Source organism: Mus caroli, unplaced genomic scaffold, assembly GCF_978045245.1.
Source record: "Mus caroli unplaced genomic scaffold, Mus_caroli_1 scaffold_4, whole genome shotgun sequence".
Classification (NCBI taxonomy): domain Eukaryota; kingdom Metazoa; phylum Chordata; class Mammalia; order Rodentia; family Muridae; genus Mus; species Mus caroli.
Genome location: NW_028227259.1, coordinates 76,783,879 through 76,807,129, shown reverse-complemented (window position 1 = coordinate 76,807,129; position 23,251 = coordinate 76,783,879). Strand labels below are relative to the sequence as shown.

The 23,251-nt window shown below is 46.4% G+C and overlaps 1 protein-coding gene across 1 annotated transcript in view; it reads left to right on the top strand.

The window, feature by feature from the left end:
• Scfd2 (sec1 family domain containing 2) overlaps positions 1-23,251 on the top strand; it is a 323,120-nt gene that overhangs the window by 270,877 nt on the left and 28,992 nt on the right. Inside the window, exon 6 of the mRNA XM_021162778.2 lies at positions 21,681-21,826. Coding sequence (XP_021018437.1) covers positions 21,681-21,826 — 146 coding nt within the window. The remainder of the gene's footprint in view (positions 1-21,680; positions 21,827-23,251) is intronic.

The window sequence follows — 23,251 nt, the reverse complement described above, 5'->3', positions numbered from 1 at the left end:
GCCTTAGCTAGATAATGAGCTCAGGGAAGGGGGAGGGAGGGGGTGAGAAACACACACACACACACACACAGAGAGAGAGAGAGAGAGAGAGAGAGAGAGAGAGAGAGAGAGAACAAAAACAATGTTTAAAATACAAAGTTTTTAAAAAGCTAGAAGACTATAGCTTCTATTCTTCATGCTCAGACCTCCCTCTCCCTGTAGTGTAATCTGCTGGCCAAGATGCTGCTCCAAGTCCCGGGTGTCTGGGCCTAAGGAAGGAACTGAACATCTCTGGCCTATAATTGTTAGGAGAGCTGTAGAATTCCCAGTGCCCCTCCCCAGTCACAGGCCTGTGTACCATTCCCAGTGCCCCTCCCCAGTCACCAGTCACAAGCCTGTGTACCATTCCCAGTGCCCCTCCCCAGTCACAGGCCTGTGTTCCATTCCCGATGCCCCTTTTTGTAGTTCCAGGCCTGTGTAATGTTGCTATAGCATGGAGATATTTTTAAAGTATTATGTTATTTTTAGGAGCAAAGAAATCAAAGAATTCTCAGTCTTGCTCTACACTGACCTAAGTACTGAGGGGTAATTCTTATACTTATTATGCTATAATTATATTAATCACAACTTAATGAGACAGATGGGCTTTAAATTACATGTATTTCCTACCATTAAATAAGGCCCACTGGGAATATTTTTAGTGGTTATTATCTTTGTCAATGGCTAAGGGTTTATCTGCTGTACCATTGACATTTGGACATTTTGGTATTTTGGGGTGCTAGGCTTTCATTTCATTAGTTTGTTTGATAAATACAATGTCCTCACTGAGCTAAAAATAAAAGCATCCCACGAGTCTAAGAGCAGCCCTCCCACACGATTCTATTTTAGACTCATTGAGGGGCTGAAAGGAGAACAAGGAAGTAGAGATGGGTCACACAGATCCTCTGCACTGCATCGTAGGCCTGAAGGCTCATTTTTCACACTGGTGTGGGCTGACTGAGAGTTTGGAGTTGCCAGTAGATCATATTAAGAAGAGGAACCTCAAAGAACCTCATAGGAGGCCGTGGGGCCTTCTCGATCATGAATTAACATAGGAGGCCATGGGGCCTTTTCTATCATGAATTAGGATTAAGGTCCTTGAAAAGGGTGTGAGCGGGTCAGTTAGTTCTCTCTGCAAGAACACAGCAAGAAGGCTCGTACCAGATGCTTGGGCTTTCCAAGCTGCAGAACTGTGAGGGAGGGAGTTTCTGACCTTCATAAATAACACTCTCAGTTATTAGAGCTGTACACAATGGATTGAGCCACATAGTCGCATGATCTTTTCCTGGGGAGATGTGAGTTAATGTCCACTCACTCCAAACAGGGCATGATGACAAACCAATGAGTTTCTTGCTTGGTGAAGCAATAATTTTATTTGGTTTATTTATAGATTGATGACGAAGAGGTACCTACAGGAGCCTGGATGTGCTGGATAATTTTATGTCAACTTGACACAGGCTAGCATCATCCAAGAGGAGGGAACCCCAACTGAGAAAATGTTTCCATAAGATTGGGCTGTAGGCAAGCCTGTGGAGCATTTTCGTAATTAGTGATTGATAAGATGGGGCCCAGCCCATTGTGAGTGGGCTCATCCCGGGGCAGGGCAAGCTGAACAAGCCATGGGGAGCAAGCCAGTAAGCAGCACCTCTCCATGGCCCCTTCCAGATCCCTACTCTGTTTGAGTTCCTGTTCTGCCTTCCTTCAGTGATGGACTATGATGAAGTGTAAGCCATGTCAAACCCTTCTTCCCCAAGTTATCTTTGGTGTCTCATCACGGCAGTAGTAACCCTAACTAGGACACTGAGTAACTTCCAAACTGCACATCTCAAAGTCTCAAGCCTCTCTTTTGTAAAACGGGCTACAGTAAGTAACAAGCCACATTTAAAAAGAGGTCTTAGTAGAGAAACAGTAAGACAGATTTATGAGAACGCAGACTAGCACAGCATGTAGCTAACAACTGTGTGCCTTAGATGAACATTAACTATACTTGAACAGTTATAAACTGTACATACTCTATGAAGCTGTCCCCTGAGTTTATTTCTAAGTAGAATTCCATAGCCTGTCATGTCCTATAAATAAAGATTAAGTTCCATTCTTCTTTACAAAAAAAAAGTCTCAACTGTCATGAATGGTGACTTCTCAGAAGCTGCACCACAGACTCCTTTCAAGCAACCTTCTCTTCCCATGTGATCCAGCAGTTTTCAGGATTGTTGGCAGCTAAGGGGTATGATGGGGACTAATAGCTGTATGCTAAGGCCCTCCCCTCCCCCATCTACGAGAGTATACTTGGGGAAGAAGACAACTTGGGGAAGAAGGGTCTGACATACTTGAGAGTATGTCAGCAGTTCCATTGCCATCAGACCTGGTTACCAGAGCGTTATTCTGTTTATTAGTTGCCATGGCTACCGTGTCACATTAATCTCCACTCCTAGGTGGCATCATATTGTGCCCAGAGGCAAAAAGCATACCACAACCAAGCAAACCAAGCACTTTCAAACCAAGCAATTGTTAAATAGGAGCTGTTTAGATGCAGTGTCCTGTCACCAGTGGGGGCAGCCAACCTCCTGCATCAGCCACACTGACTGACTCACTGAAGTACTCACAGCTTTTAATTATTTTTGTACCATTTTAGAAAATGTCTTTAGTCTATTTAGATAATGCCACATCCCCTTCTGCTTCCCTCCCCTCACTTTTCTCTTGCAGTATGGCTTTATAAAATGGGTCATTTCCTTAGCTGCCTACAAAGCTTGGTGATAGCTACAAGTCCCACTTAGTGAAGAGTATTCTCATGTCAAAATGCTCAGAATAGCTAACACAGTTCCAAAAATGGCCCCTTTTCTTGAGTCATGGCCATTAGAGTGAAATGCTCTCTCCTAGGCCCTCAGTCTCCTGCTCCTCTGTTCTAGCCTGAGGTATGGCTCTAACAGTCACTCAAAGGCAACTTCCTGTTCACCAAGGATGAATGCTTCCTTGTTCATAGTTACAACTTAGTAGTCACAACTCCACTACATAGTGAAGACACAGTATGTTTTAATTCAGCTAGCAGAAAGCTTTTCTGAAGTTGTATTGAGAAGGGTGCATTAGCCAACTTTCCTTTGCTATAACAAAACACTCAGTGCTGGATAGTACATGAAGAGCTGAGTTTTATTTTGCTCATAGTTCTGGAAGTGTCAGGGCATGTGGCCCTGCTTCTTCTTAGATCTGATGAGAGCTTCGTATAGACGTTGTATCAGTCACAGGCGTACAGCAGCAGTTACAAAGCAAGACTGGAAGCCATGTATATTCTGCTTTTAAAAAACAACTTGCTTGTGAATAGCTACATCACTCCACACATTGGCATTTATCCCTTCAGAAGGCAATGCCTCAGTGTCTTAATTAAGGGCCCGCTCTTAAAGGCTCCATCACTTACCAACATTGGCACACCGGGAACGAAGCCTCCAACATAGGACCCTTTGGCACACGGATGCCACATCCAGCTCCTAGCGAGGAAAGGGAGTCTGCTTCTACTTCTACTGGCAGCTCCAGGATCTGGTAGTGTCCCTCATATGCTTGGAGAGAAGGGCTGAAACCAAAGCTGCATAGCTGTCATCCAGTGCCTGGGGTGGGGGAGTGCTGAAGGAAAGAGGTTTCATGGGGAAACTGACATATGAGCTGGTCTAGCAAGGAAAAAGCATTTCTAGGAATAGGAACTGAGAGCCTGGTCTTGACCACTCCTTTCGAGAAAGCATGTTCATGTCTCTGCCTGCAGAGTGCTGTGCACTCTTCCCACAGCTGCAGTGTCCTCTGTCCCTGTCTTTCCCAGCCTGTGTCTGCTTCTTATTCCTATAGGAAGCCCCTCTTCCCAGTGCCACAGCTGGCCACTTCCTGGCTAAGCCCTCCACTTAGGGACTCTGGGCATCCCTTCTGAAATCTGAACCCATACAGCAGCACTTCCTGTTTCGTGTCATTTCCACTACATGCCTCTTTTTAGCTGCAATTAGGAACTCCGGGTCATGAAAGCCCTTCCTGGTCACCTTTGGATCATCTTGAAGTTTTACCCTTTCTACAGTGAGATCCTCAAACTGCTGGCAGACAGGCCCTGAGCCTTTAGGGCTAGGTTTCTCTGCCAAGATCCCATGAACCCAGATAGAGGGCTCTTATAGCCCCTGACCCGAGACACTGCCACTCCAGAGAGCTACCCATTTCTGGGGTCTGAGGTTACACATATTCATCACACAGAGGCCAGAGGGTGATGTTGGGCATCTTCCTTTAGGTCCCTTTATTAAACCTCCTGTCTCCACCTTCCCAACACTGGGAATAGAGCTGTACACCACAGCACCCAGCTTTTTACCCGGATGCTGAGCATACAGGACTCAGGTCTTCATGCTGAATAGCCAGCTAGCCACCTCTCTAGCCCCAGAGACACCCATTTCTTAATCTGTGAATAGGCAGAATCTGTCCCCAAAGCTTAGGACTTGGGGTATGTGGCTGAGTGTAAGGGGAGTGAGCAAGAACCATCCTGGGGTCCTCTGCCAGGCCTGATCAACCCCATCAGTACCAAACAGCCTTTCGGTTCCCTTCCCCACATGCTAATGCCACTGCCATTCACTCTGCCCAGTGAATCCTCATCAGGGAACAGCAGTGGAGGGCAGCCTTTCTGGCCTCCTGTGTTGGAATATGTACTGCCTGGCTGAGTTTGAATTCCTGGACCAGCTGGGCTGGGGGTTGCTGTTACAGGAGGGTGGAGTGGCCTCTTTTTTGGCTCCTGGGGGTATCTTTAATGCCACCCACCAATAGCAGTATGTCTCAACATCTCCGTGTGCCAGGGTGAGACATATGGTGTATTTTTACCAAGTGTGCAGATTTGGACAGGAAAGGAAGCTCATCTCTGGTACTTCCTTATTTGGCCATTGTTCCTTGCTTCCTTCCCAGCTTACTCCTCTCTGCTCATTTTTCTTCCTCCCCTCCATGCCTTTGAGTGGACTCCTGGGTCCTGCCCCATCCCTGTTCTAGCTGGAGACTTTTCCCTTAGCGTATTACAGTTTCCACTTCGGGAACCTCCATCAGTTGCCATCCCATTGCCAGAACTGACTCATGCTGGCCCTGCCCTAGGCCCCAACACTCATATGCATGCTATGAACACCTAGTAAATGGCACATGTCTGGATGCCCAGCCTTCCTAGCTCCTCCATCCTGGGACCCCCATTTGGCCTATAGAGTTATCTAGCTATATGTGCTTTTTACAGACAGTACTGTATAACCTCGAGATGTAAAAACTGCTCCCATTTGTTAGCTTTCTAACTTCAAATCTTCTTCCCTCTCTGACCTTGGTGTCTGTGGATATAAAATGGAGATAATACCTATTTCTCAGGATTACCAAAATTAGGTATGAGTAAGGTCACACCTGAGGTACAGTAATGGCCAGTCGTATCTGCTGGCTTTTTCTCTCTAGTTGACTGTATAGATTCTTTCTTCAATTTTTTTAACCTAGAAGTTGGAGGGCCAGTATTCAGATCAGTTAGGTAAAGGGAATAACAGACAGCCCTAGAAACTCTGGACAGCCTTCTGTTTATATTCACAGACATTTCTAGACACAAGCTCTCAAATTCCCAATTAATTATCCTATATAAAAGTGATGTACTATTTGCATACAACCTACATATGGCTAGCTGCCTGTGTATTTTAAGTCATCTCTAGATCACTTTTTAGACCCAGGCTAATGTAAATGCTATGCAGACAGCTGTTATACTCAACGTTTAGGGAGTAAGAAAAGCCTGAACATTATACATGTTCTGTGTGGATGGATTATTTTCTGGAATATCTTTTATCCACAGTCGGTTGAATGCATGGATACAGAACCGTCAGGTGATTGCCGTTCACAACGATAGTTAGCATCTTCTCTGTTGTGGGTCCCTCTCTGGGAAGAACCAAATCTGGCTTGTGCCAGAAGAAGAGACTGGGGATGGAGTCAACCACCAGTGACTGCCCAGAGTGCTGAAGATGCAGAGGGGGATCCTGTTTCTTATAGGAAATGTCACTACTTAAAGTCACTGTCACTTGGATATAGAGATAGTTAAGAGGAGATTCAGGCGGTAGCTCCATAGTCCTTCCTGGACTGTAAGCATGCTAAGTCCTGAGGATAAGCCACCTGCTCCTGCTGCAGTCCAGTCTCAGCTGTGCCTGGCAGCAGGCACAGAGGCCGGCGCTGGTTAGTGTCTCACAGATTAGCCCCCTATCACTGTGGGCCTGCAGGCAATAAAAAATGTGTAAGTTTCCAAACACCCATCATTTAGGCTCAGCACAGCTTAGACGGATCTTCCTCCTGCTACTGTGTACACTGGAGCCATTTTACCATGTTTATGCTGTGGCTGTTACCAAAAATCTTCATAGGCTTGCTGACTGCAGATGAAACACAACCATTTGAGAGTTTGGGCTCTGGGTCTAGCAGTCTACCTTAAATAATGGGAGTGTCAGAGCTTCTCTGAGTCTCATTTGTGTGGAGAGGATTGGCCCACCACAGTTCTGAGGGGTAAATGAATGAATGGATGTTTTGGGGAAATTAGAGCAATGCCTTCTGTCCACTGAACACTCAGTGCAGCCTGCTCAGGCACTAAGGCTACAGTGGGAGTTCCAAGCAGGCAGCAGCGTTTGGCTGGTTTGCTTTGGTTTGTTTCTCTCAGAGCCCTGCCCCAGGGCAAGGGCTGGGTAAATATTTATGTGGGATGGGAAGTTTAAAAGGCAGCTTAATCCTGCTTCTTCTCCTGAAGTAATAAGAACTCTTCCTTCCCCGAAAGTTGACCAATCTTGAATCCTCAGGGGCAGAGGGGACAGCCAGTTCTGTCAGTGGTGGAGGGTTTTCATGGCTTCTTCTCTTGCTGGTGCTTTCTGGAACCTGGCTTCTCCTCTCCCTTTGGTTGGTGACTCTGGCATGGCAAAAATCAAGGCTCTTGACAGTTCAAGAGCTGGTGGCAATACAGCCATGGTAATGTGCCAGCTTCTTTCTATGGTTTGGCATGATCCGGGTTTTATTTCATGTGGCTTTTGCCTCCCTATATCTCACTGTGTTCCTACTGTCAGGAAGGGACCAGAGGACACTAACAGAGATGCTAACAGTATGTGAAACCCTGAGCTGGGAGGCAGCCTGTTTGGGTAAAGGGCTGCTTTCAGCCCATACGGTCCAGGGGCACCACCTGTCCTGCACAGGCAGCCTTGGGCTGTACAGTTCCCTTCCCGCTCAGAGCTCTGCTCTGTCTTTTCTCTCCTTCCTCTAGGGACTTTCTGTACCAGGCCCCAGGTGGCAAAGCCCTGGCTGCCTCCGTCCCTTTCAGCCATTGCTCTCCTGGAAGCCCCAGGGATCGTCTTACCTCTGCACTTGCTGCTGCCTGTCTGTCTAGATGCTTTCCTCGTGGCTGTCAGCAGCACAGGCCTACTCAATTGAACAAAGATCTTTCCGACACACTTCTTCCTCCAAGAGACCCTTTGAAGCCTCCTCACCTTCACCCTTCTACCTCTACCTCCCCTTGGTGCAAACTTCCTGTGACATATTGTGACTCACTTCTTTGCTTGTATCGCTGGTTTTCCTCCCTGATAGTCGAGTCCACCGAAAGCAGGAGCGATGCCTCCAGCGCCTGGAACACTTTGTACTCCATAAATTTGTGCTGAGAAGAAGGGATCAACTTACAGCTAACAAATGTGTCAAGCTTTGAGGGAAGGGATCCACTAGCCTGCAGGAAAGAAAGTGAACAGGGACCCACGGTGGTGTGGAAGCAGGCAGTGCCTGTGCATGCACGAGGCGACCAGGCGCTGCTCAGAAGGTGGCTGAAGGCTGAGGCTAAGAGCCAGCCTGACACTGGTGTCACACAGTGGCATTCTCCAAAGTTGGCAGAGAGAGCTTTGGGCAGGTGGCCAGGGCTCTGGCTAGCAGAATACTGGACAGGCAGAGAGAAGCAGGTCTTGCCACTGAGGCCCAGTTAGTTGACTTCCCAGGGTGACCAATCAGACTGGTGGCTCACCCAAATATTCAGAGATGGGACAGCATCTCCTGTCAGGTAATTTTTCCCTCAGAAACATTCTCTGCTACTAACCTCACTCCAGCTACAGAAACCCTGAATCTACACCGAGGAGAAGGATGGACTTTTCCTTGTGACTTCAGTCAGGAGGAGAGGGTGGGGCTGAGGAAGTGGTTTGTGGCATCCAGGAGTGTTCCTCTGCAGAGGGTCAGCTGAGTCCCCAGGAAGAAGCTCCCTGTCCAAGACCATCCTCCTTCCCCGCCAGACTAACAGAACACAACCTTGGGCAGACATGGGAGTTTGGGGGGGTGGGGTGGGAGTAGAAAGGCAAGAAAGCCGTGCTAGTGAGAGAGACTCTCAAATGGGTTTTAAAGGAGTAAGGTTGACATGGCGCTGTTCAAAATTGGAAGATCAGGGCTTGAGGGAGGTTGTTTTTTTTTTTTTGGTTTTTTTTTTTTTTGGTTTTTTCGAGACAGGGTTTCTCTGTGTAGCCCTGGCTGTCCTGGCACTCACTTTGTAGACCAGGCTGGCCTGGAACTCAGAAATCCGCCTGCCTCTGCCTCCCGAGTGCTGGGATTAAAGGCGTGCGCCACCACGCCCGGCTGGGAGGTTGTTTTTTAATAAATGCTTAAGTTACATCCTTATAAAAACTCAACTCTGATGGTTGGCTGTCATAACTGGTGACTCTGGGCAGAGTCGTAAAGTAGAAGTCTCCCATAATTCCAGACAAAACAAGCCTAGATAGGTAATTTTATAGTTCACACAACTACACACTGAACACCTACATGCACACAGCACAGAACTATGGTAGGATGGTCAAGGCATCAGTTATTAAAACAGGCCTTAGTCGTGAGCAGGTGGGTGGGGGAGCACCCTTATAGAGGCAGGGGAAGGGGGGGATGGGATAGGGGGTGCCAAAGGGGAGACCTGGAAAGGGGAAAACATTTGAAATGCAAATAAAGAAAATATCCAATTAAAAAGAAAAAGAAAAAGGAAAGGAAAAATAGGCCTTTATCTTAGTCGGACTCTATGATTAACTTAGGACAGGTTGAAGGCCTTGAATTCTGAAGAAGAAATGCAAAGAGTAGAAGGCCCAGCTGTTGTCTCTGCAGTGTTTACTGGCTGTTTCACCAAGGTTGGAATTTTCTTTGGGAGGTGGTAGAAGAGTTCTGTGTGTTGATCGTGGTGTTTTTTTACAATCATATACAACCATCAGAAGACATCGAATTTTAGGCTAGATGTGGAATGCAGTCTTTGTGTATAGGTCCTACTCTTACAATGTTAAATCTTAAAAACAAACAAACAAAACCCAGGCCTTAGTCCTCCCTGGCCATACCCTGTACTGCTATGCTACACACCGTTGCCACTAGCCACAGGTGGCCATTCATACTTAAAATTGAGATTCCCCAGCCACAGGAGAATTTCATGAGCTCAGTCAGCATCCTTAGCTGGTGGCTGTTGTTAGGCAATGGATCCATATTTTCCATCCCTACAGAAAATCCTATTGGACAATGATAGTCTAGAGCAGTGGTTCTCAACTGTCCTAATGCTGTGACCCTTTGATACAGTTCCTCATGTTAGTGGTGACCCCCCCACCATAGAATTATTTCATTGCTGCCTCATAACTATAAATTTGCTATTGTTATGAATCGTAATGTAAATATCTAACCAGCAGGGTAACCTATATGTGACCCTTAAAGGGCTTGCAACCCACAGGTTGAGAACCACTGTGCTGTAATGACTGCTTATAGTTGGTACCAGGTTACCCTAGTAATTATAAATATGCTTGCCTCTACATGGTAGACAGAGACCATTTAGCTCATCTACTGTATATCCTGTTCAGGAACCTACTCTTGTCTCTTCCTCCAGCATGAACATCTTGTTTTAATCAGTGACAGACGAACATACTCATTCTGTCTCCTAGTGATGGATATTTGGCAGATGCTGAAGTTTGACTATCACGTGACTGTCCTTGCCACTTAAATCTAGCACTCTAGCGCTCTCTTACCGGTGATGTCCAGTGAGGTGGCAGCCAGCATGCCAAGCACAGTCAGCACTCAGCACTGTCATCAGCTCGTGGTGCCTTCACAGATGTCTAAGAGCATGTGTCTAGTTGTCCCAGCCTCCAGAGCATCGGCCTCCATCAGCCCCTTTACCACCCACAGGAGGCTTTTGGAGATGTAGAGTCCCAAAGCCATAGTCATTCCCTCTAAGGAGGGTTGTTTCCGTTTTGTTTGTTTGTGCCACCCCCCTCCCAAACATACTCACGAAGGCACATGCATGAGCATGCACGCACACACACAGTGTTCACACATAGCCTCTTTTGTATCCAGGCTTGTGATAGTTTTATTGACCATCTCCTGGCTTTCAGAAGGCACCATGTCTGTTATATGAGTGTACAATGGAACCCTTGTAGCCTAGGAGGGGGAGCAGGGGGCACATGGGTATCATTAGGCCTGGTCCCCAGCTCTGAGCATGGTGCTTCCCTGGTAAGGAGGCAGAGAGTCTACAGAAATGAAGGCAGTTGTGCACTGGTGTATGAAGAGAATTTGAGTGTTATCAACCTGGCCCATCAGGGCTGATTGCTTTTTCTCCTTAATGGAAGCCCAAAAGGAATTCTAATCATTTTGGTGTCTTTATTTCTAAAGTAACTCAGCCTCCCCTACTTGCCTGTACAGCTCTTCTCAGCCTGCAGGACTCTACAGAGTTCACTCTGATTCCCTGGTTTGGATCCCCATCCTGTGAAGGGAAGAACTCTGAGCCTCTGCCCTTCACTTAGTCACCCTCTGTGACAGCAGGGACAGAGTAATTCTGAAGACAGCTGCTGGCTTAAAAATGACCCTGCTCAGAAGCCACTGAAAGCCTAGATACCCTGAGCCTTTGTAATCATTTACTTTTGCTGACAGACTTTAAGACACATTCGAGGCATTGCTATTCATCTTGAGTTCTCTACTAGATGTAAAAGGAAGTGATAAGCAGCTGTGTAGGAGCCTAACTCAGTGTGGGCTTGAACCATGGACCATCTAGAGGGCTGCATCCATCCTCCCAGTGCAATCATCCCTCCTCTGGCAGCCCTGTTCCATCCTGACCCTTCTGCATCCCAGCTACCCCTGGAGCAAGACCTGACTGTGCTCAGAACCTGGACTTCTAGACTTTGGGGGCAGACACTTGCCTGAAGGCTCACTGGATCCTTCTGCCCTCCATACTCATGGCGCCTGGCATCACAAAAGGGATGGGGAGCAGGGCACTGCTCTCACCCTTCTCTTTCTTGCCCCAGGCCCATTAGCAGTCTTTCTGGCCCACATCCCATCTCTGAATCAGCCATGACCAACCCACACATGAATCCACACTACCTCCAGAAAAAAAATACAGAAAAGCAATAGATAAAGGGCCTCATTTAGCAGAAGCTTAAATTTCAAGCGTAGCAGTGCTGGCTCCGGTCAATGGAGAGTTACAACAGCAGGTGCAGGGGACCTCCAAGGAGGGGCAGAAAGTGATTTGTGTGCGTGTTGGGGGAGGGCAGGGGCCCAGGCACATTTGATCTGTCTGCTACTGGAAGAAAAATAAACTCCATTTGCACTTCTGTTCTTAAAGGAAACAAAAGGGTTGAAAGAAACTTTAGGCCAACCACCTTCCCGTCTATTCTTCTGGCTCTCTCAAATCGATCAGAGAATGATCCCAGGTTATTACCCACCTCTCCTTACCCCAAAATATGGTATGGGAGACACTGCCACCCCCACCAACCCCACAGTACAGTTCTTGCTCACAGAACCTTCTAATAGTCAGCTTGGTGACTCTGAGCTCACAAAACATAATGGAAAAGAAGGTTTCAAAGCAATCTTCTAAGTGACTGAGAGCAAGAGTCTGAAGGGCCAGACAGCCATTGAAAGGCTTTTAAATATGGCTCATTCTGAACATCTGATTTATCTTTTTTCTGTAAATGAATTAGCTGTAGCACGGGGTTATGTAACTATTGGGCACATGTTACTCTAAGGTGAGTAAGTACTCACTGAAACCTAGATAAGAACATTGTCCCAGGGGTACCACATGGCTAGAAAGGACACGATGTACCAACCCCACTCTCCCCTCCCCATACTATCTCATTGCCATTTCTAAAATAAGTACAACCTTATCTCCTGGGGGGGGGGGATTCAGAGCACTGTTGAAACCAGCAAACAGCTTGGGCAGAGCTGAGGTCCAGCATGGAGGAGAAACGACTGCTCTGGGGAGTCTTCCAAAGCTTTATGGCCGCAAGCCCAGGAGACCTTCCATGTTGTCTTCCCGATGAGGGGATCCCTGCATTACTTCTGTTAAGCCAGACCCACTCCCCTCATGCACAGCCTGTGATGGAGAATGGGAAGGACAGGATCTAGAGGCAAATGTGGTTCAGGACCCATCAAAGAAAATGGTCCATAGGACAGCCCATCCCCTGGAGACCACGTGGGACCCACTTGTCCCAAGTCAGGGAGAGAAATACCTGAGGAAGGAGTCTCTGGGCCTCTCTTTCTCTCCCTCTGACTCATTGGCCTGGAACACTGGTTCTGAAATTCTGCACTGAAGACGTTTTCATTATAAAATCCAACAATGGCAAGCTCTTTTCAACTCACGGAAAAGCATGTAGGCAAGGCCCATCCACAGGTCTACATTCATCCTGTATTATCTTCACTGTTCATTTTTTATATTTATCCTACCTTAGCACATCCCATCCCACCCCCAGGAACCCTAAGAAGTAAACGAGTCGTAATGAGACGCTACCAGCTGAGCTTCGTCCATGGGCGTGGTATGGTGGGCGTGGTATGGTGGGTCCTTTGCATAGTAGCTCCTTATGTGGTGCAGAAAGTAAAACCAACAGAATTGTCACCCTGCATGGAGAAGGTCTGGTCTCACCCAGTTCCCTGCACCTGACAGATGCAGAGACCCTCCCAAAGTCAGCTCTGAGAGACAGCAAACCACAAGATGCTCTTCAGAGGCGCCAAAAATGTCCACTCAGGTTGAAAGGGGACATATTAAAGAGTGTGAACCGCAAATTTGTAATTCAATAGAATTAGCTCAGTGACATAAAAACAAGCCACCACTTAGGGCAGCTCACTGTGAGATCTGCTCCTTTGAATCCTTGGCTGTGTAGGGGCCTGTGTGCCAGCTGCCAGTAAGCATGGACTCTTGTGCAAGCATTTTCCTGCTTACAGAAAGGTTTGTGACTGGGAGAGGGGCCAGGTCAACATGACATGGAAGAGATCTGGCTTTGTCATGGCGCCAGCGTGACAGGTGACACATGTGATCTGAAGCTCGATGCTCACCTCCACGATGGCACGGACTCAAACTCTGCTCCTGCACATGCTGTGAATGGAGAAATCCCGATCCCTTTGCGGTGCCTTAAATGATTTAACAGCTATGCGAGAGTGAATTCATGATGCCGTATCACGTGGTCAGAGGTTCTCAGCGGTTCCCTTATGCAGTCAAAGAACATCTTGATAACTTACTTGGTACAGTCATGGCTTCCTAGAGTCATTTTGAAGTTTTCTCAGAGGCATCTTGGAGGCCAGGTTTAGAAGTAGCAGGGGGTATTTCACTGTATTTATGATGGTCAGGAATTCTGCTGTGGCCTATATATTTCCTGAAGCATTGTGGGTGTCAGGGTTGGGGGATGCCAGTCCCCCTTCCTACATCAGACAGGATGTGCCACTCTGGCAATTTGACTTTGGGCTCTGCCAAGCCAAGTTGTCTTTAAATGGCTCCTTTGCTAAGGCACTTTCTGTGTAAGCGTGGTGAGCCGATATTTGAAGCCCTAGCACGCATATGAAAGTGTCTTGAGGCTGTAACCCCAGCGTTGGATGGTGAGAGTAGGCTGATCCTGGGGGCGCACCATCCATATCTACCAAGTGTAGCTAATACAAGGTCAGTGAGAGACCCTGTCTTAAAACACTAAAGTGGAGCATGATAGCAGATACCCGGTACCAAGTACCTCTGGGCTCTTAGTGCACACACATGGGAGAAACACACACACACACACACACAAACATAGACACACAAATAATTTTTTTGAATCTGCAAATTCTGCAGAATATTGTTGCTGACTGACTGTCCTTCCCTTCCATACAGTAAAAGCCTCAGAACTGGGGAGAGAATTCTGGGCAGCCACGTGCAATTATTCCATATTCTCATCCAAATATACAAGTCCTCCCTTGTCTACCAGCATCCCAGACCTGCCTAATAATAACAGAGTTCAGCTGTCATTTATTTCTTTAATCAGCTATTTTTAAAAGCTTAATTTGCTAGAGGCTTAGAAAGTAGTCAAACTGGTTTTTGTTATATATTCAAAGATGATAGTTGGTACATGTAAGTGTTTATATGAGATAGATGTAATGATATATATGTGTGTGTGTATATATATATGTGTGTGTATACATATTCATTCTAGAAAGCATAATTAAATAATCCTTACTCATGCCCCCATCCTCCTCTCCTGTTCTTAGCTCACTACCGACCTTGCTACCCTCTCTCCCTCCTTCCGAGAGGTAGCCAGTTCTCTGAGGTCTGTGTTTATCATTCTCTTTTCTTTTTAAAACATTTTTGTCAGATATGTGTGTATAGTTCACAGACATGCAGTTTAGTTTTCTTTGTTGCACAGACAAACAAAATTTCTCAGCCAATTGAACTTGCTCTTCTGCAGTAGCTTTTGGGTGTGAGGGGCGGGGGGAGGGCGGTGCTCCACCTCCCCTGGTAGCCTGCAGTTGCTCAGAAGTAGCCCGGAGCTCTTTGTTTGAAATTTCCTGCAGAGAGAGTTTATCATCATCCCAAGAAAATCAGTGCTGTTGCTTTACAGCATGTTTGGTCTGATTCTAAACTTTCCCCTCTAATCTCTCTGACATTCATTTACTCAGGAGGTGTTGTCCATGAGCCAGCACTTTGCTAGACCAGCAGAGTAGCTGAGAGAACACAGCACCCCTACTCCCATGGGAGCCTGTCTCCAACCTCCCGTCTTCTGCCCTCCACTGTTACTTGAGTACCAATAATGGCCCAAGTGATTCAGAGCAATGGCAAGGCTCAGTGAATGAGGAACTTTGGAATACACCAGATCCTGAGGGGTCTCACTATACTCAGAGCCCCCGTGACCTCAATATTGGTATTCTGGCTTGAACTTTATTAGACAACCTCATTTGCTCATACAAGCATATTGTGTCATTGCCATGACACTTAGACAGGGGCCCCTGCCACACATATGGTTCCAGGACTTAGCAATGAAGAAGGGAAGTGGCCCTGTAAGGCCTATGGCATGACAGCCCAAATTGCAATTTTTTATGTGAGAGGAGCTTAAAAGCCATCCTAGAACATTAAACATGAGATTGATTACACAGATGGAATGCCTGGGTACTATAACTGCAGGACCTCAGAAATATCTATGTGTTTTTTCATTGATAATAAATGTGTACATGGCTTTATCTGTATATACATATATTACACACATTCTTAAAACCAGCCTCCACATTACTCCATCTCCAGAATGACTAGCTCTCCTTAATCCCTGAGTAAAATGTAATGGAAGTCAAGACCCCAGTCACCCCATTTCTAAAGCTGCCTCCATTGTCTGCACAGGACTGCTGTTGGTAGAGCTGCGTGCTTCTGGAAAGTCATACTGTGTGTGACCTCAAGCCTGCTTCTGCCAATTGGACTTGTTACTAAACTGCAAGATTTAATTAAATGTTTTCACATACTGATGAAATATAAGTTTTTTAAAAAGCTGTCTTCAGTGACAAACCTAATTGAATGCTTTCAAAAGACTCTAAAGATGAGTCACTTTTAAACAGTGCTTTTGAAGTTTGAACAAGCCAACTGCAAAAGGTTTGGGGAGGGGAAGACATTAAAATCCAGAAGAATTCTGCCTTCCAACTGTTCTATGGGTTTCTTTAGCTTATGGCCCACTTTAAGTGGACTACATGGTAGTTGGACATAATGGTTTGTGAGGAAAGACCTCTGTGCCTCAGACAATATGTAAAGCAAGGACATTGAAAGATTAGTGAATGTGCCAGCTGGATATTAATTTAAAACAAAATTATAATTGTATATATGTGGGTAGGCAGACATATGGATATAAATATTGAGTATCTGTATTTGGGCGCATGGATGTGGATATGTGTGTGACTACTGATATGTGTGTGAGAGAGAAATTGGTCCTCCTGATTCCCATTTTGAGCAATCTCCCATTCTCCTGGCCGTTCTAAGCATGCTCAGGATGGGGTTCATGCTGTCTTTTGCCTCGCCTCTTTCCTAGGATCTCCCTCCTGGGCTGTGTTTTCTACAGTTCAGACTTCTAGAAGATTTCAGATGCCATGCCACTTTCAAAGCTTATTTGGTTTTCATTTTGTCAACTTGGTTTTTATTTACCAAGAATTATAGTGAGAGAGCCCCAAGAAAAGAGTGCACTTTAAAAAGCAATCATTTCAAAGGAGAGAAAAGGGAGTGTCAGCCTGCTGGATGGATGAGGGAGCTCATGACCTCTCAGTGCTCTGACCTCTTTGGCCCTGTCAGACCTGAGATGACCTTTCCTCTGACTGCCTCCCAGAGGCAGCCCCTGCTGTTTAGAGCCCGCTGAGTGTCAGTGGCTGAGATGCAAACAAGAAAGTGGGCCGGGTGTTCAAACCTCCAGGGCAGTACAAAGATGAGGAGAACCGCTTAGACCTGAAAGCCTTTTGGCCAGGCTAAATGTCTATTTTTGACTCTCATATTTCCCAGATAGATTTCAAGGGTCTGACGAAATTCTAGACCTCTAAGGAGAATAATAACAGTAACTAGGGGACAGATTCGGATCCAGTTCTACCCATGCCTCTTCTCGTCAGCATGCCCAACTGCACAACGCCTTATGTTTGCTCATCCTAAGAGGGTGTGCACACAGGTGTGTGAGTGTATGTTGAAGACCTTACATAAGGACCACTTTAGCAGCAGCCAAGATGGCCCAAGCTCCAGGCTGGGGTGCTTCAACTCCTTGACTACCTGAAGATTAAGGGCAAACATGTGAAAGCCAGTGGCTTGTGAAAAGGTGTTTCAAGAACCAGGGAGCTCGAAGCCCAATCCCTGGGAAAACTAGAGAGAATTCGGCCATGCCATACAAGGAGTGGTGCAGGATTTCAGCCATCCCAGGAGAATACTAAGCCATCCAAGCCTCCCTCCATTTGAACAGTGTTATGGCTGGAATAGGCCATCATTGCAGGGTTTGCGGCTATGGAAACCACTGTTCTCCCCTCGCTGAAGGGAAGAGGCTTGAGTAAGTGAGAAGGGTGGGAGGAGAGCTGCAGGAGGGGCACCAACACAGGAGCTTTGTGCAGCTACTCTAAGGAGTAACGAGACCCTGCCCAAGGGACCGCAGACCTCCGCAGAAAGACATTGCGGAGACGTGAGTCATCCCCCATCTTAGAAGAACACAGTGGTGCCCTCGGGGTTTGGGAGCCTCCGTTATCAAGAGGTGGGCCCCCTAAGGGTACAGACCATGCTCAGCTACAGGTTGGCATCAGCCTATTTTATTATCTGTTTAACTAAGGGGTTGACATGAGAGTTGCCTGGAATTGTACACGCTGTTATCAAGTGAGCTGGCCTAATGGATCAGACTGTCCAGGGAGTGTAAGAAGTAACTGAATATGGCACCCGACAGAGCACAGATTCAAAGAAGGCTGTGCAGCAGGCCTGGGAAAGACTCACACCCTGTGTGGCCTAAAAGGAAGGACCTGGGTCTAGCTGCAAACTATCCAATATTACTCCTGGGCCAGCCCTGGATCTCCGCACTGAGAAAGGCACTTACACTCCATTGTGAAAGAATTTCTGTAGTCTAAGGATGAGCTAATTGTAGCTTTAATTTTTCACTCAGTCACAGGGTCTTAACATGAATGGAAGCATGCAGTGTCTGGTAAGCCACCTTTAGAGCAGTGTGGCACGAGCTTGGCTCCTGTCCTCGTCACTGGTTGCAGGGGTGACCCTGTGTTACTTTTCAGTGGCTCACTTGCTCCATCCTCAAAGTGAGAATGGTAATAATGTCCACCTGGCTACCACATTGGCTTTCTGTGGAGCTTAAACATGCTCATGTGCATGAACGGCTTAGTGTGGTTACCAACGAGAGTGAGCATCAGAGAGCATAGAGATTGCTCTTAACCTAGGCAGTGATGATGGTGACGATAATAATAATATATTATAAGATAAAAGGCTTTTTTCTCCTTGTTTTCTTGTTTTACCTTATTTGGAAAGACATGTGCAACTTTTACTACATGTATTGGATAAATAAATGTAAGACTCGTAAAAATTTAGGAAATTATGAAAAGTGTCTGAAGACTGTCTGCAGAGCACATGAATCCCTGGATACAGGGAAGCTGGAGAGGTTAGCAGTTCAGCAGAAGCTACCCTGGGCGAGTGGTCTGAACAGTAGATATAATTGACTTTGTCTCCGGTCCAGCAGTTTCTGCTGTTCAGTTGGGTGCATTGGGTTTAGCAGTAGCCCATACACACTTTCATTAAACAGCCTGCTCTGCAGTTGACCTCAGCCCTTGTGATTTCACAGCCTTATTTCTCAACTTTGATGTCTAATGCACAAGTTCCTCAAATAGTCTAGACTTTATAGTAAATAATCTTCAATCTAGATAACTTCATACTAAACTCCACCTAATAGAGAAATGGCTTTCTCTGTATTCTTCCCCCAAACTAAAATGGGCCATGTGAAAAACTAAATGTCTTTTTTTATTCTATTGAACATGAGTTTTTAAAAATAAAATATTAGTCTACTAGCTAGTCTTTTAGAAGAATTAAAACACCTTTCATCCCTGGGCAGTGGTGGCACATGCCTTTAATCCCAGCATTCAGGAGGCAGAGGCAGGTATATCTCTGAGTTGAAGGGCTAGCCAGGTGTACAGAGTGAGTTCCAGGACAGCTAGGGCTACACTAAGGATGCTTCTCCTTGTTTTTATGCCATTTCTTAACAAGGTAATGAATAATTTTAAGTGATAGATTAGATAGATGATAGATAGATAGATAGATAGATAGATAGATAGATAGATAGATAGATAATTCCTGGCATGATTTTACATAAAGAACCCTCACTAATGATTGAAAAAGGCATATCTTTCCATTGCTGAGACACACAAGCTGTGTTGTCTTGGTTGGAGCTGCAGTGCCAATGGCAGGCAGGGCGTGAGGCTATCCCACTCTGGCTCTCTGCATCCCAGTGTTTCCTAGCTTTGAACCTTTTCAGGATTCAGGGAGAAGTTATACGCATGTGTCTCAGAAAACTACACATATTCCCCTTTCCACAACATTTGGAATGGAACTCTTCCAAGGAGTTTGTGTGGACTCTGGTTTCTCTCCATCAGCTTCCTACTATCTCTCACCTTCACCCCAACCACATTGGAGTCCTCCATGCACACAAAGTCTCCTGAACACGAAGGTTTTCTCACACCGGTCTTGACCTCTACACCGGTTAGGTGTGGATTGCCCTCAAAGGTTCCTGTGCTGTAAGATGAATCCCTAGGGTGCTGATATGACAGGGAGGTAGAACCATACGAGCAGGTCACTAAATCCCCCACCCCCACCCCAGAAGGGAGTAGTTGTGGCTCTGCAACAAAGAATTTTTAAAAGAGTGAGTTGTGAAAAGAGTAAGACTGCCCTCCCCTTCCCCTGGCTTCTCACCTTGGCCTGTGATCTCCCCCTCACACATTGCCTCATCCAGTGCCATAGTGCAGCAGTGCCAAGATAGGCTCCTCACAGGAGGCTCAGCGGATCTTGGTTCTAAGCCGCTAAGAGTACAAGGAAAACTCCTTGTCTTTATAAGGTGCCCTGTCCTAGTATTTTATTGTAACAAAACTGGCGTGGCCTTGTGTATTATTCATTACTCTCCTGCTGCTCTGATGAAATCCGTGGCCAAAGCAACTTAGGAAGCAAGAGTTTGTTTGGCTTATGGCTACAAAGGGATAGAGTCTGCAATGGCAGGGAGAACAGGCACCATGTCTGGAATTCAGGGAAGCTAGCTGGTCACATTTTCATCAAAATAGCTCCTATTCCCAGTGACGCACTTTCTCCAGCAAGGCTCTATATCCTGAAAGTTCTGTATCTCCCCCAAGCAGTGCCACTAATAGAGGGCCAGTTGTTCTAATCCCTGAGCCTGTGGGGGGCATTTCTCATTCAGACCGTCATGACACAGGTTCAGTGTTTTGTTACTTTTTGTTTCATTTTAATGGCAACCTGTCAAATACTTGTGTGGAAACCAGGAAACATGTATTAGGTAATTCTGCCCACCCCTAAGAGTTATTACATACAGTGTCACATACTAATTAAGAGTATGGGCTCATCCATTCACATACCACCTGTCTGTGGATGTGGCAGGGGTCCTTTGAATACTTTTGTGTATGCTGGATATATCCCCGTCTGGTCTAGACTTGTTTGACTCTCCCTCTCCCGCCCTAAGATGATTTCCTTGATTGTCAGCCTTGACAAGTATCCCCTTATTTCATAGGCATTAGCACAGCTAAGGTTAAGAAAATCAATATTAGTAAATGTCAACAAAGATGTGGAGGAACTGAAACCCTCGGGTGTTGGTGGGGATGTAAAGTCCTCAGGAAAGCAGTGTGGACCTGGCATTCTTCAGAGGAATGAAAGTGCACGTCCACATGAAAACATGTCGCTGCAAGACTACCAGCATCATCATGATAACTGAGAGACAGGAACAGCCCAGATGCCTGCCAACTGGGAAACTGCCTTTGATAATCTGGGCACCTGAGCAGACACATGAACTGTAGTATATCCATACAGTCAAATGCACTATAGCCATGTGCTAACACAGAAATGAAATGGTGGTGGTGTGCTATAGCCTGCAGGTGAGGCCCGAATGACTGTGTCGCCATGGTGAGGCCATAGCAGTGCCTACTCACAGGAATACCTAAGCCTGCATGTCACTGTCCTCATGCTCTGCAGGCAAGCCTGCACCTATGACCTCAGAGGGGTCACATGACAGGTGATGAGTTGGCCTGTGAGGTGTAGCTAAGAATTGAGGATGAATGCCTCAGGATGTCTGTATTTTATGAACCTCTGTCTAATCCTTGATCATTTCTCTTCGGAATGAATGCCTAACAGAAGAGTAGTCAGTCAGTGAGAGTGATTGATACTTTTATTATTATCATCATGGTTATTATTGCTATCATCATCATCGTTACTACTATTGTCATTATTATGGTCCTGGCACCTTGTTTAGCACGGCCAACCACTTTGAACCTGCCCATCCCAGCTGGGGTGGTGCTGCCATCTCCCTCCATCTTGCCATCAGACCTTCTGGAAACTGTCAGTGAATTCCAGACAAAGGCTCCATCCCAGCACTCATAGCCATGCTCCTTTGTGTTCCTCTTGGTTTCCCAAGACTGTGTTAGAGGGTCAAAGCCCGCAGGAAGCCTGCTTCCCCGTGAAGCCTCTGCAGGCTAGTGACTGGAGCCAGGGGCTGTGGTGTCAGGCAATTCTGGGTCCCACTCCTCTCAAAGCATTCATACTCCTTGTGTCCCATCACTCATGGGTGATGGAAACAGCCCAGTTAGTGAACAGCCAGGGAAAACAGGGCTAAAGGAACTCCAGACTGTTACATTGAACTCATGCTGTCAAGAAGAAAACTTAGCTTATGGACTTGCTCACTTATGAAAATATCTCTGGACTGTTGCAGGCTGTGACTCTGCAGTTGACCTGACGTTGTCAAAATCCCAAATTGCTGTGAATGATGTCTTCATGGCTCTCCGGGATATCGCTGGAGCTAGGAATCTCATGAGACAGTTTAAGTCTGTATATGTTCCTGGAAATAATACCCATCAGGTGAGTGTGCGTGACTTCAGAACCTGTCTGTCTGCTGTGTTTTGGGATTCTGAGGCCACAGCCACAAGGCAGTTCCCCTCAGGCCCTGTGAATAAGAAGTTCATTCTGGATGGGCTCCCAAGTTCCCTCTTCATGGAGCACTTGGGCTCCACTAAGTCTGGAAGTGTCTCAGTTCATCTGGGCCTCAGACAAAGGAGCTGGTGAAAAGTGGATTGGAAATCACACGTTTATAGCCATGGGTCTGTCTCAGCTGTAGACTGTAGCCCAAGGCAAGGTGCTTCCTTAGGGTCCAGCTGCCATTCACTCCCAGTGAGAGTGGGGGAACGTAGCCCCAGCTTTGTTCCTCTAGCAGGTCATCAACATGATAAGCAATGATAAAGCAAGTATTTGTCAGACTGTGGAAAGGAAGTATGTGACAAGGGAAACAACCATTAGTAAATTTCCCCTATAGCTTTCTAAGGACAATGGGAGAACCTACAGAGAATGCTTTGACTGACCTTAGGAAGAAAGATAGGACAACCCAAGATTAAAGGAGGGGGCTCTGTGAAACCCTGAGTGGGAGACCATGCAGGAATTCCCAAGGGAAGTACAAGGGACAAGACACGGGGTGCTGTGGAACCTAGGAGTTTCTCGTGGTCAATGTACAGTCAGAACGAAGGATCCTGGTGGCAAACCCGAGCTTGCATGGAAGAACAAGTGTTTCTGATGGGAAAGATCACTGAGCATGGCTATGGGACTCTTCTCTCCCTCTCCACGATGTCTCTGGTAAAATCTGCTCATCTACAGAGGCTTCTTGGTGAGTTTAGTGTGCCATAGTAGGAAGCTGGGACAGAATGAGGGGCTCATCGCAGGGTGATGACTGCTTAGTGCGTGTATAGATAAGCTAATGTTCCCATGATAACCCAGCAGAACCCCGGTTCTTCCTTCTATGTACACCTGAGGAGCACGCCTGGCCTTACTCTCCCCTTCACTTCCCACAGCAAGGAAGCCAGAGAAGCATCAGCCTGAGTTCCAAAAGGAAGTTATCTGCCATGTATACATAGGAGCCATGGGCAGGTGGCAACCTACACAAATGCCTCTATGTCCCTTGGTTCCCAGAGAGGTTCTAGAAGTATTGATCAGTGGTGCTGATAATCATCCCAAATCACCCACAAAGACATAGAGTTTGCCATAGAGTTTGGCACTCGGTGTGCAAGCAGCATTTCTCATCCTTTATTTTTTAAATCTGAGACCAGCGCCACTGCAGAATATAGTCAATTAGATAACCAGATGTGTAAGTTTATCATTAAAAAAAAAAAAGCAACAATTCTAAGTATGTGTTGTAGACTAGTTACAAAGTCACGCCGAGGCTGCTGATACACGATGATACATTTAAACCAGAGACTGTCAAAGGCAAATGGCTACACTAGCTGGCAGAGAAAATAA